This window comes from Melospiza georgiana, chromosome 20 (genome assembly GCF_028018845.1).
Source record: "Melospiza georgiana isolate bMelGeo1 chromosome 20, bMelGeo1.pri, whole genome shotgun sequence".
In the NCBI taxonomy this organism is placed as follows: domain Eukaryota; kingdom Metazoa; phylum Chordata; class Aves; order Passeriformes; family Passerellidae; genus Melospiza; species Melospiza georgiana.
Genome location: NC_080449.1, coordinates 13,067,749 through 13,080,658, shown reverse-complemented (window position 1 = coordinate 13,080,658; position 12,910 = coordinate 13,067,749). Strand labels below are relative to the sequence as shown.

Genomic DNA, 12,910 nt, shown 5'->3' with positions numbered 1-12,910 from the left:
CATCCCAGTGCTGGATTATTTTGTCCTTTTATCCTTTATTAAAATTTTAAAAATTATAAAGAGTGAACTCTGTTTATCACATCAGTGAAGCTTAAGCTGATCTGCATCCAGGTGTTTTGGGACCTGCTGGGGCAGGCCATCGAGGTAAGCGTGGGGCTACCGCAGTGGAGGCCAAGTATTTCAACACAATAGCATAATCAGCAACGTTAATTAATTTTGTATTCTTCATGCAAGCCTCAGCCTAAAGAACGCTACCAGCCTCTACTAGGATTAATAATACGCATAGTAAGTGTTACTAGTATTAATATTTAGGTAAGAACTGTTAGTGTTAACACTGGCAGTCAGTGTGTTAGCTGGTGTTTACTGTGAAGCTCTGCTCTCCCACAGTATGACAAGATCCTGAAGCTGTCCTCAGGTGCACAGTTAAGTGAGCACTGCTGTCCTTACCACGGTCCCCCAATGGAGCCACGCTCCAGAGACGGGCAGCAGTGACTCTGCAGACGCCTTCCCAAGGTGACAGAGCTCGCCCTCCTTCCCATCTGCAGTCAGGGGATGTGAAGGCAACCATTGCTGTCCTCGGCTTCATCATCTCCAGTGCAGCCAAGCACAGTATAGACAATGAGTCTGTCAAGTGAGCTGCAGCAGCTGGGACTGCCCAAAGGCAGGGGAAGCCCTCAGGGTGGCACCATCAGCCAGACCTGCTGGGATGTTGCTTACAGTTCCCAGCCCTGCCTTCTTCACACCCAGATGGAGGGCAGGCTGCCTGCTGTGCTGTCCTCCATCACCTCCCTTCTGTACCATCAGTCCCTGGGGGCTCCTCAGGTGCTTTGGTGAGGTTTGGCAGCTGCAGGTCTGGTGTGAGCAGAGGGATTCTTCTCTTGTCTCCCCTCCCAGCATGCCAGCCAGCTGTGCTGTTTTACATGTGACTGACCCACAAAATTGCAGGAGACTGAGGACTCGTAACAGGTGCAGGACAGGTTCAAAAGCAACTTGGGACAAAACCTCTGTCTTTGTCAGTCCAAAGGGACAGCAGAACTCACATCTGCTCACAATAATCCTCTGGGGAGTGGAGCAATGTCTGTATGGAAAGATGACTGGGGGTAAAATCAGTGGAAACCGAGAAGTTACATTTGTATCCTAACAGGAGCTATAATGGGACAGAAATTTTAGGGTAAAATACAGGTGCTGTTCCCAGGATGGAGCTGGGTTGGCATGCTCCACGATGATTCCCCATGCAACCATAAGGACCTGCTAAGGGTGGTGGAGTGGAGTGGGGCACCACAACCAGGCTCTGCCAAAATCTTTGCAGGGGCAGCAACTCCATGGTAATTTGAAGCTTATTAATTGCATAGCAAGGGCTATTTGGCATATGTAGGAACACTTTCCAACCTAGCGTCTGAAGACCAATTTAGAGGAGGCACCTCTAAGTCGAAAGCCAGCCAGACCTTATGTTCTTAGCACCATTCATTTAGAAGAAATCCTGTGACATTTGCAAATTTAAGAGGTGACACCCCCATTCAGACCATGGCTCCTGGGTGCGAACAATAGCTCTTTTCAACAGCAAGGAAATCTGCATGCCCTAGTGTCTCAAGGTCACTTCACCTGAGAGTCCAGAGACCCAAATCCAACCAGAGTCCTAGTTCCCAAAAAACTTCTGCTATAAGAAATCCTTCAAAGTGTGCAATTCTAGGAGTAGAAATCCTACAGGAAACATGAGGCTTCAGGCTGCAAATGGGATCTCTTTTCCACACAATGGAAAACTCAGCAAGCCCTTCTGGCAAGACCAGTTCACAGGAGGCACACAATTCTCAAGGGCCAGGCTTGAGAGATCCGATGTTGTGGTGTCCGACTCCATGGAAGCTTTAATCTGAGAAAAATCCTGTGATGTTGGTACTTTTAAAAGGCAGAATGGCACATTTAGACCTTGGCTGATGCTTTGGAGAGTGATTCTTTTACACAGTAAATAATGATTTCATTCCAATGTCTGTAGGTCACTTTGGAAACAGCCCCTGAAACCCAAGACCAAGAAGAGCCATACTTCATGACAGCTGCCATCTGGGAGGAATCCTATGACATTTGTGATTCAAGAAATTGAACCCAAAATTTCAACAGCTGATATGCAGATGCAAAAGACTGCTGTTTTCCTGAGATAAGAAATACTCCAAACCTAACATTCTGAAGGAGTTCAGAATACACACCCAGGACTGCCATACCCCCCAAAGCGCTACCTCCTGGCAGATTGTCTCTATGGTAAACCCTGTCACACTAGAAATGTTAGGAAGCAGAACCCAAACTACAGCACAAGCACCTGTAAGGAAAAGGTACCTCTGTTCATGAGATAGAACCCTTTCTGTTCCCTTCAGCCCCTGCAGCTGTTCTCATGCTTTCAGGGCACTTGATTGGTTCATTCCTAGATAAAACTTATGTCTTTATTTTCAAAGCTATTACCCATCTCTAGTCAGAGTTTCCTACATTCCTGTATACAAATAAGTGGAGAGAGAGAGGGTTTCTTTCCAAATGAATTTAGAGATAAATTCATTTTCTTTGCCAATACCTATAAAAATGAAAACCTTGAACGATTTTAGTATTCTACACCCATCCCTCCCTGTGAAATTTATGGCAGTTTTGGGTCCCTCTGGGAGACGACATCCAGCATGTCATGCTGGACTGTTCTAGAGAGTAATTTTCAAATGTAAGCTTAGCAAAGTTTGAATTGACTTGAACAGAGAAAAAAACTACAAGTGAACACCTACACCTGCCTACAAAGAGCTAACAAGCCCCTGGCAGCTGCCAGCATCAAAGCACAGCGGATGTCTCTAATACAGGGTAAGGATAACAATATCACCTTCTGTTCTCTCCAGCTTCTTTTCCCTGCAGTCATATTTTGCTTCATATGATTTTTTTAGTCTCTGTATCTTCTTGGACAGCACCGAGCCCGAGGACAAGGATACGAGAGTCTTTCCCTGCCGGACGGAGAGAACCAGGAAAAAAGTTAAAATAAGAACAGGGCAGTTTGAAATTCATACTTGCAACGAGAGGCAGCGCCTAACCAACAGAACAAAAGTAAACGAAGCATGATACCTCCCTGGGGACAGAAGACTTACAAACTCTCCAGGATTTACAATTCTAGCGACCAACCCCTTCAGGACAGCAGCCAAGTGTCCCATGGGGTGGTGCTGCACCAAAGAACCATCTGAGAGGTTCCAAAGAGTGAAATGCACAATATTTTGCAAAGACAAAAAATCCTGCAAAATAACAAAAATACAATAGATGTAAACTACAGGGCAAGAGTACAAGTGTTACCTTTGGCAGCTGGAACCATCCAGGTGAGCACCTGATAACTGGATCCTCACCAGAGTTTGAACCCTTCAGGACACAGAAGGGTTTTCCCCAGAAATTTCACAAACTGAGTTTTGACAGAAGCACGCTCGCCGGATCCTCAGAAACGTCACCCATTCTCCAGGTGTCTGGAGAGAACTGCAAATGGCTCTCACGTAGTTGGAGCTGGTTCTATAAGGTCTCAGGGTGAATTTCACCAGATGCAACTGAATTGGGCAACTCCCAGTGAGACAGAAGGAACCCAAAGCTTGTTTTACCCAAACCTTGGGTAAGCACAGCTCCAGCAAATACTGAGGAAACAGACATAACAGGGTAAAAATAATAAAACTATTGCTTTTTCTTTAATCTTGCCTTTTTTTTTTTTATTCAGATGAGCAAAACAATGAAGGAGAAGGTGAAAAACTCACCATTACTGAACATTTCATCATCTGTAAGCTGAGCATCCTTAGCATAGAGGACTCCAGAGTTAAAATTCACTGATCCCTGGGAAATAAAACCAAATATATGACAAACAGTCAAACAGAAGGCATAAAAATTTGTTTCCTCTACGGACTTTCAAGTATGTATCTTTGTATATATCCTACACATTACAACATACACTTTATACCATCTCCTAATATATAATAATTTACCTTTAAACTTTGATAGTATAGTGTGGAGAAATGGCTCCATGACAGAGGTCACGCAGACATTCGCTCGTTAGTCGACCAGGAGCTGGGAAAGTACCGAACACAGGTATTTTTGAGTTTTGCACCTGCAAGATAGCGTGTGCCTGGGCCTAGCTGGGTAGGATAACAAGTAGACAGAGAGACGTGGGAAATAGGGAATGTAGGCCCAAAGGAATGAGGAAGAGTTGATGGTATAGTTTAACCAATAGATCGCTTGGCTTACAGAATATTCATAAGCTTATTATGTGCTATATAAGTGTCTGATACTCTCTGCAATAAACATAGCTTGCTGATCTCATATTGAGTGTCCGAGTCTTCCCTCACCCAAGAGTACAGCATAAAATTATTAACTAAAATTGGTGATCTATTATTATTAAGTTGTGCTTAAAGTTATTTTTGCTGTCATGTTCAAAACAATTTTTTTTTTTTTACTGTAATGAATGAGCAATTGATTTCAAAGTCATCACAAGCCCATCAAAAAAACAAAGCTCTATTCACCGGGCAGGTCTGTGAGCTAGAGGGTAGTTAGGCTTGTACTTACCTCTTGCTCTTCATGAACCAATAAATCCTGTAAGCAAAACCAGGATCTTTAGCCCACTCCTATTAAAGATTCTACAAGGATGATGGTTTGATTTGTGTTTAGAAGTTTAGATTTAAAATGGCCAGTCCAATGGATAAATAAAGACAGTTGAAGTAGTATTACTTTACTCTTATTATTATTATTGTTGGTATTAGTATTATCAGCTACTGGAAGAAACAAACCAGTAGTATCTATACTTAATTACTTCTATTTCCGGAAAACAATAAAGAAAAAGAACCAAACCAAAAAAAGTCACTTCCTACCTTTTGTATCTCAGGATGATGAATTTCTCTTGGGCACTTCTCCAATTTATCAAGACTCATAGCACTGAAAGGCAAACAAAACAGTGCTTTATAGAAGGCCAAGTGCACGTTTCAAGGCTGAACCACCAACTGATTGCAGTGACAGCAGTTACAACATGAATCAGTCCAAGGGCCTCTCTTAAATGGAATGGAATGTTTTGTGGAACTGCCATTTCTTTCCCAAAATACTAACTTCCAACACTTCCTAAACTTATTTTGCATTTTAAAAACAGAAATTAGTAAGACTCTGTGTGGACATCAGGTTTATTTCCTTCTAATGCACAGAGCTCTGTTCCATCATCCTTCACTTTGGCTCTACACAGAATCATGGTGAGCTTTTTAGGAGTGCTCAATAATCAATTCTATTTCTTTTCCTAGTTCTCTCTCTTCTTCAATAATTAAAGGCAAGTCAAATGAAAAATGACAAGTTCAGCATCAGAGTCACACTTTTCCCCTTTGTCTGCTCAAGAACAGGCTTTAAATCCACTTATTGCTGCCTTCAACGATTCAGACTTGCAAAACCATTCTTACATGTTTTACAGGTTTATCATAAAACCCACAGAACACAAGCTCTGAATTACAGGAAAAGGTACACAGGCAAATATCTAAACTGATTACTTATTTGAAAACACATACCTTAATTCAGATTTCACCCAGAATGTTTCTGTGGGACACTAAGGGAGACATATTTTGTGAGTACCCTGTAAACGAGAAAAAGCTGGCATAGATTACAGGACATACCCACTTTTTCTGCATATTCAAATAGAATTATTAATAAAAACAATTAAGTTTAAAAAGAAGGAAGATAACCAAGGAAATTTTACTCAGCTATATTTACTCCCGATTTAGAGAAAAAAAAAAAAGGCCCGGGTGCTGCAAAGAAAAAAAAAGTGAACCACAAACGCTTACAGTAGAATTTTAAAACAATCGCTTGGATAAAAGAATCTTATGGAACGTGAAGTAGAAAAAAAGTGAAACCACTATCAGACCTGCCTATTTTCTCACCAGTGTACAAGAAAATCCTAAAAGCAGTATGAAGTCACTGCCTAAAACCGGTCATGGGATGTAACCAAGAACAATTTAGGCATTTGCTAATCGAGACAGAAACCTTTTCTGGATGCTAGTGTCAAATCACAAGTTTTGTCTCTCAGAAGCTCGACAATGCTGGAAAGCATTTTCCCTGGGGCTCGGGAGGGCAGGGGCGGAAGGGGGGGTGACTTTGCAGCTCGCACCTGTGCCATCCGAAGCATACAGCCCGCCTGCTCCCTGCGCTGGGCATTCTCCCGGCCATCTCTGGCTTTACCGCCCAGCGCCGCTCCATCCGCTGTCACGGCACAAAGAGCCACGAGCACTAACGCAGGCAGCAGCCCCGTCATGCCGGCGATACCGCAGCGCTCCCTGCTCGCAGCGCCCAACACGGGCGGAGCCGCCTCCGCCCGCAGCACCGGCAGCAGCCCGAGGGAGACGGCTGCAGCTCGGGGGCTCCTCCGGCGCCTCCGCCAGCCCGAGGGCGGCCGCCCCACCGGGACCGCGGGAGCGCCCGGCGCCGCTCGCCCGGGGCGGCTCCCGCAGCTCCCGGCCCGCGGCAGCAAAGCACCGCCTCGCCCTCCGCCATCGGCGGGCGGCAGCGCCCCCGCCCCCGGCACCGCTGAGGGAGGCCGAGGAACCGGGCGGACGCTCATTCCGCGCTGCTCAGCACCGGGCGGGCGGCCAGACGGAGGCTGCGCCCCTGCAGCGTCGCCGTCCCGCGCGGGAGAGGCGCCGGCAGCTGCCCGCGCACAGCCCCGCGCCGCCGCCTGGCACGCCAGCCACTCGTGTGCCGCGTCGGCCGTTGCGTCACACGCCGCGCCAGCAGCAGGGCCTGCCGGGAGTTGTAGTCTCGGGCTGGCAGCCACGGCTCCGTCCCCCGCCACCGGCAGCTGCAGTCCCTCCTGGGCATCAAACGGGTCCTTCGCCCCAGGGCGGGGAAGCACCTGAGGCAGCACCGCTCCTCCCGGATGCCCTCTCTTTTTCCCTCCAACTCTTTTTACTTTTTTCACTCTGTTTTTCACCACTTCCCTTCCCTCTTCCTCTCCTGCTTCCATTCCTTTCCTTTCCCTTTCCTTCCCTTCGCCTTTCTTGTATTTCTTATCTTGGTTTACCTTTCCACCTTTAGAATAAAAAAGCAGCAGTAGAAACTTTCAGGCTACCCGGGAGTAAAAAAAAAAAAATCCAAAACGAAAATGATTTAAAGAAAACGATTTATTCCCTGGGAGCCTGAAATTTTCTACTGCTGCACGTGACAAAGAGCTTTTATTCCTTCTTATAGATTGTTGATATTTTATATATATTTATAGTTTATATTGATGCATTATATTAATAACTATATTTAATATGCACCTTATTCAAAAATATACGGGAATTATTTTTTAAATTATTTACCATATCTACTGCTACAACTTATTTTTCCTTATATTTCTAAATTTTATATAAATCTTTAATGTGTTTATGATATATTTCTATACTTATATTTCTACCTTTATATTATTTGTATTTGTAATTTTTACACTAAAACCCCTGCTTTGGCAAAAAAAACCCAAAACCATCCATTATTTTAAACTACCTAATTTTTTTTATATTTATATTTATCATAATATACAACAAATGATAGATATAAATAGATAGGTATATCACATCCGTATTTATATCTATTTTATATCCATTTCCTCTAATATTTTTCATAAAATATATGCAGTATTACGTGTATTATATATTGTATCAATTTATGTTATTTTACATTTACAATTTATTATTAATTTTTTATAGATCTCCATATAGTTGCAATACATTTATATATTTGTATTTTTTTGGGTTGTATTTACATTTATATTCTCTATTCATATATCTATAAACATACACAATACTCTATTAAAATTAGAGTAACTTATTGTAACATATAATGACTTATGTTACATGTTAAATTTTAAAAATTGACCGAATATATAAAAATAAAATTGGCTCATTCCCATTGCTACACATCTATTTCTTTCGTTACAATATAGTTAGAGTCATAATTGCATATTTAAAATCCAATTCCTAAATGAAATGACAGAACAAACAGCATCAAATTCCCCCCAATATCTTCCAAAAACATCAAGATACCTCCAACACCCAAACAAGTGTCAGCAAAAAAACAAAGAACACTCTTTTCAATAACAATTCTCATCACGACAGAAAAATGGAACCAAAATAAAAGAAAATCCTCTAGAAACACACACAGCAAATTACAAAAAGTACTAAAAAAATGTCAAACCAATCTACTAAACTCAAGCCAGTGCCACTCACCCTGAACGACGTTACTAAAAACAAACAAAAAAAAAAAACCAAAATTCTACCTCTACACTAACTCAAAGAATAAACAATCCTCTGTAAAAATAACTTTAAAACCTGAACTAATTAACAAAATGGAAAAACATCTCAACCACTAAAAACTAAGAAATTAACTACCCAAAATTAATAAATACTTTAAAAACCCACCATATAAATACCCATGTTCCCAAAAAAAACCCTGATAAACAATACTCAAATACATTAAAAGACAACAACAACAATAACAAAAAAAAAAAAAGAAAATAAAGAAACCAACAACGAGAATAATACCAAAAAACAGATAAACTTAAATCTGCAACAAAAAAATAATTCCCAACTGAATAAACCCATAGTGCCTCAAGCTATCAAAATAAAAATACCACCTAGAAACAAACACAAAGACTAAAAACAAACGTAACCATAAACAATGTCCCCCAAATTACCCGTAACCATAAAACATACACTACAATCAAACAAACCAAACAAATAAAAGCCCTGGAAGACGATAAACACACATGCAATTATCGAGATTAAAAACCCGCTGCTATGAACGACACAACGCTACCCCAAGCCGCCCAAAACAAACACTACACACTCACGCTAATAAAAGCCACCGCAACAGAATTAAAATCCGAACCGCTGCTTCACGCTACGACCCGTAAAATCCATTGCGCACCCTTCTAAACATAACACCCCGGGGAAAAAAAAATCCGACTACAAAACCCAATCCAAAACAAACCATTATCATCCCTACCGGCACCGAGAACCGTGCCCACTCAGGAAGAACCCCATATCCCTTAGCGGACAGCCGCTGCAAACCGAACCCAGCGATGCCATCAACGCCTCCAAAGCGCCTCCGAGCCACGGCACCGCCGAACTTGGAGCGGCCGAACCCCGCGCTCGCTGCCGGCCCCGGACGGAGCGCGGCTCCCGGCAGGAAAGCGGCTCCTGCGGCGGCTGCTCCGGCACGCGGGGCCGGCGCCGTCCCGGGGAGCCCCGCCCGCTGCCCCTGCCCGGCGGGGCCGGCACCGGGCCCGGGGCTACCGGCGGCGCCCGAGCCCCGCGCCCGGAGCGGACGGAGCGGCCGGCACCGCCCGGGCCGGCGCAGCAGCGCCCGCGCCGCCTCTGCCGCCCTTGGCCGGCCCGGCCCGGCTCCGCTCGGCTCCGCACGGCTCGCACCGGCGCGGCTCCGCCACTGCCGCCCTCGGCCGGCCCGGCCGCGCCGAATCCCCCGTGCGCCCCGGCAGCTGCCCGGGCCGTGCCAGCAGCGCTCCCAAGCGGGAACGTTCCGGGCCGGGCCGCGGGCACGGGCAGCGCCCTCCAATGCAGCGGCACAGCCCCATTGCAGCCCTGCAAACGCTGCCGGAGCTGCGGCTTCCCGCAAGCCAGCCCCGAAACCGCAGACGGGGCGCACCTCACTTCAACAAGGGCAAAGAAATGCCTTCTCCCCTCCAATTTCACCCCCTAGGAGAGCAGAAAAGAAGGGGCGCTCCCCAAATGAAAGCCTTCGACTGATGGGAAAGGGCGATTTCGACCTCCATGCAAACCCTTGAAAAGGAGGGACACCAGGGCTGCCCCCTCCATTTAAACCCGAGGGTGGTGCAAATGGGGTGGCTGCCTTCAAATCAAACCCATAATACCACAAGAATACTTTTCCCATTCCCCTTAGAATAGAACGCAGGGATTCCCTGTCACCCCCGGGATACCCCTAACAGCCTGGAAAAGGCAGCTTTTCCTGCAATCAACACCCTTAAAACCACAAGTCAAGAGGGATCCCCTCAGGTCAAACGCAGACAATAAAAGAAGAGGAGCTGCTTCCTTCTCCTTAATCCCTTTTGTCCTCACAAGCTCCATTTTTGTTCCTGGGGACCCGGGGAGGGACTGGCAAGATGAAATTGCAAAGGGGAAGGAGAAAATTCCCCGCTCCAAACCCACACGGGCTCACCTGTTCGGCTGCTGCTCCCGGGCACAAAGATTCGTCCCTCGGCGCCTCCTTTAAGCGATGCTCCACGTACCCAAGCGCGGATCCAGGTGTCCCCCCGACCCTGTGGGAAGCTCCCGCAGTCCTTCCATGAGACAGCGCCGGGAGCGCCCCATAAACCCCTCCACTCAGCAGCTCCATGCAAAAGGGAGCTGAGGCAAAGCCTCCCCCTAAAACAGCCTCGCCCCGGCAGGAGCCGGCCCCTCATCATCCTCACACTCACACCTGGGCTGCTCCGAGCCCTCATCATCCTCACAGCTCACACCTGGTGCTGATCTGAGCCCTCATCATCCTCACACTCACACCTGGGCTGCTCCGAGCCCCCATCACCGTCACACTCACACCTGGGGTGCTCCGAGCCCCCATCATATATTTTTCATATTTATAGTCGCATGTATATTTAGAATTTATATTACTGTATAATAAAAATTATATTATATATTGCATCTCTTCATGTTACTTACATAGGTTTCTATTTCTATTCATTGTTTGGTATTATATCTTTATATCTCTATATATTTATTATATATTTCTGTATGTCGATTTACATTTCTATAGTACTTATATTATTTAAAATAAAACCTCTGCCTCTAACGAAATAAAAAGCAAAGACAACCCTTTCTTTAAAACACATTTAAAATTTTAAAAATAATTTTGTTTGTCATAATTTTATTCACATCTATATTTGTAATTTTCATTTGTTATCTTTATAGATATTATATATATTGGAGAGAATACCTTTTTATATAATAATAGATATATTCTTTTGACACAATAGATTTCTTTTACTTATATTTATATGTATTAAATATTTATTGATATTGACATATATATATGATATATTTGGATTTCTAGTTTTATATTTTTTATGAAATCTCCAGCCTATACCCCAATAAAAGCCAAACTATCCCCAATTTATTTAAACTATATTTAAACATAAATCGTGTCACAGCTGCATTGCACAGCAGTGCCCCAAGCTAATCTGACACTTGTTCATCTCCTGGACCTGAATCTGAACCCGCTCACCTTGATCGCACCTGGCAGAACCATTTTCGTACCTTTTTCTGGCATGTCTTGTTTTTGTTTTTTTTTGTCTTGAGTTTTTGTGGCCTTTATTGCCTCTCTTTCTTGCCTTGTTTTTTGGGGCTTTTACTCCCTTTTTCCTTGATTTTTTTCTGGCACTTCTTGGGGTTTTTTCTTTGTTTCTTCTTGTCCATCTTGTTGGGTTTCTTTGGTTTTTCCTTGCCCCCCTTGGGGTTTTTTTTTCAGGTGTTTTGTTTTTTTTTTTTTTTTTTTCCTTGGATTTTCTTGGCCTTCTTTTTTTTCTTTTCTGGATTTTTTCTTCCCCATCTTGGTTTTTAGTTCTGATTTTATTTCTTGCCCATTTTGGGGTTTTTCTCTGGTCTGTTTTCAGGGATTTTTCTTGCCCATCTTGGGTACTTTTCTGTTTTGTTTTGTTTTTTTTTTTTTTTTTTTCTCTGCCTTTCTTACGGTTTTTTCTGGTTTATTTTTTTTTCTGGGATTTTTCTCGCCCATCTTGGGGGTTTATTCTAGGCTTTTTCATGCCCATCTTGGGGTTTTCTTCTGCGTTTTTTTCTTGCCCATCTTGTTCTTGTTTTTCGTTTTTTTTTTTTTTTTTTTTTTTGTCTTTATTTTGTTTTATTCCTGTTTTTATTTCTGTCGTATTTCTGGGATTTTTCTTGCTCATCTTGGATTTTTCGTGGAGGGGGGTTTCTCACCCATCCCGAGGTTTTTTTTTTTTTATGTGGGTTTGTTTTTTTGTTGGTGTTTTTTTTTTTTTTTTTTTGGTTGGTTTTTTTTTTTCCCGTAGGTTTCTCCTTGCCCTCCTGGTTTTTGGGTTTTTTGTCTGTCTTCCTTCCTTCCTTCCTGTCCTTCCTTCTTTCTTCCTTTCATTTCCTTTCCTTATTTTCTTTTTTTCTTTTTCTTTCTTTCTTTCCCTGCATTTCTAATCTTGGTTTTCCTTTCTAGCTTTAGAATAAAAAAGCAGCAGTAGTAACTTTCAGGCTACCTGGGAGTAAAAAAAACTCCAAAACGAAAATGATTTAAAGAAAACGATTTATTCCCTGGGAGCCTGAAATTTTCTACTGCTGCACATGACATAGAGCTTTTATTCCCTCTTATAGATAGTCGATATTTTATACTTTATACAGCGCCCCCTGCCGTCTGCACAGGCGCACTGCATGCAGAGCGCTGCGGCGTCGTTCGGTTCTGTTTAATGAAACTCGGCTGAATTCGGCTTGGTTCGGCTCTTGGTCTAAACTCGTTTCAGTTCGGCTCTTCAGCTAAACTCGGTCGTATTCGGCACGTTGTCTAAATGCGGCTCAAGTCGGCTACACTCGGCTATCGGTTCCAGTCGGCTATCATCGGCTCTTGGTGTAAACTCGGCTGTTTTCGGCCGCACTGGGCTCTTCGGTTCAAGTCGGCTGTTTTCGGCCGCAGTCGGCTCTTCGGGGAAACTCGGCTGTTCCCGGCCGCAGTCGGCTCTTCGGGGAAACTCGGCTGTTTTCGGCCACACTCGGCTCTTCGGGGAAACTCGGCTGTTTTCGCCCACACTCGGCTCTTCGGCTCTTCGGAACTATTCGGCCCGGCTCGGCTCCCTCAGGGCGGGAAAGCGGACGTGAGAGGACCCCGGCACAGCGAGGCGTTTACCCAGATGCCTGTCACAAACCCG

General features: G+C 44.2%; 1 protein-coding gene across 1 annotated transcript; it reads left to right on the top strand.

Annotated features, from left to right (window-relative positions):
- The first annotated feature begins 6,263 nt into the window (after positions 1 to 6,263).
- On the top strand, positions 6,264 to 6,866 carry LOC131092048 (nematocyst expressed protein 3-like). Its single transcript, XM_058038519.1, has one exon. The coding sequence runs from the start codon at positions 6,264 to 6,266 to the stop codon at positions 6,864 to 6,866; it is 603 nt and encodes a 200-aa protein (XP_057894502.1).
- The last annotated feature ends 6,044 nt before the right edge of the window (positions 6,867 to 12,910 follow it).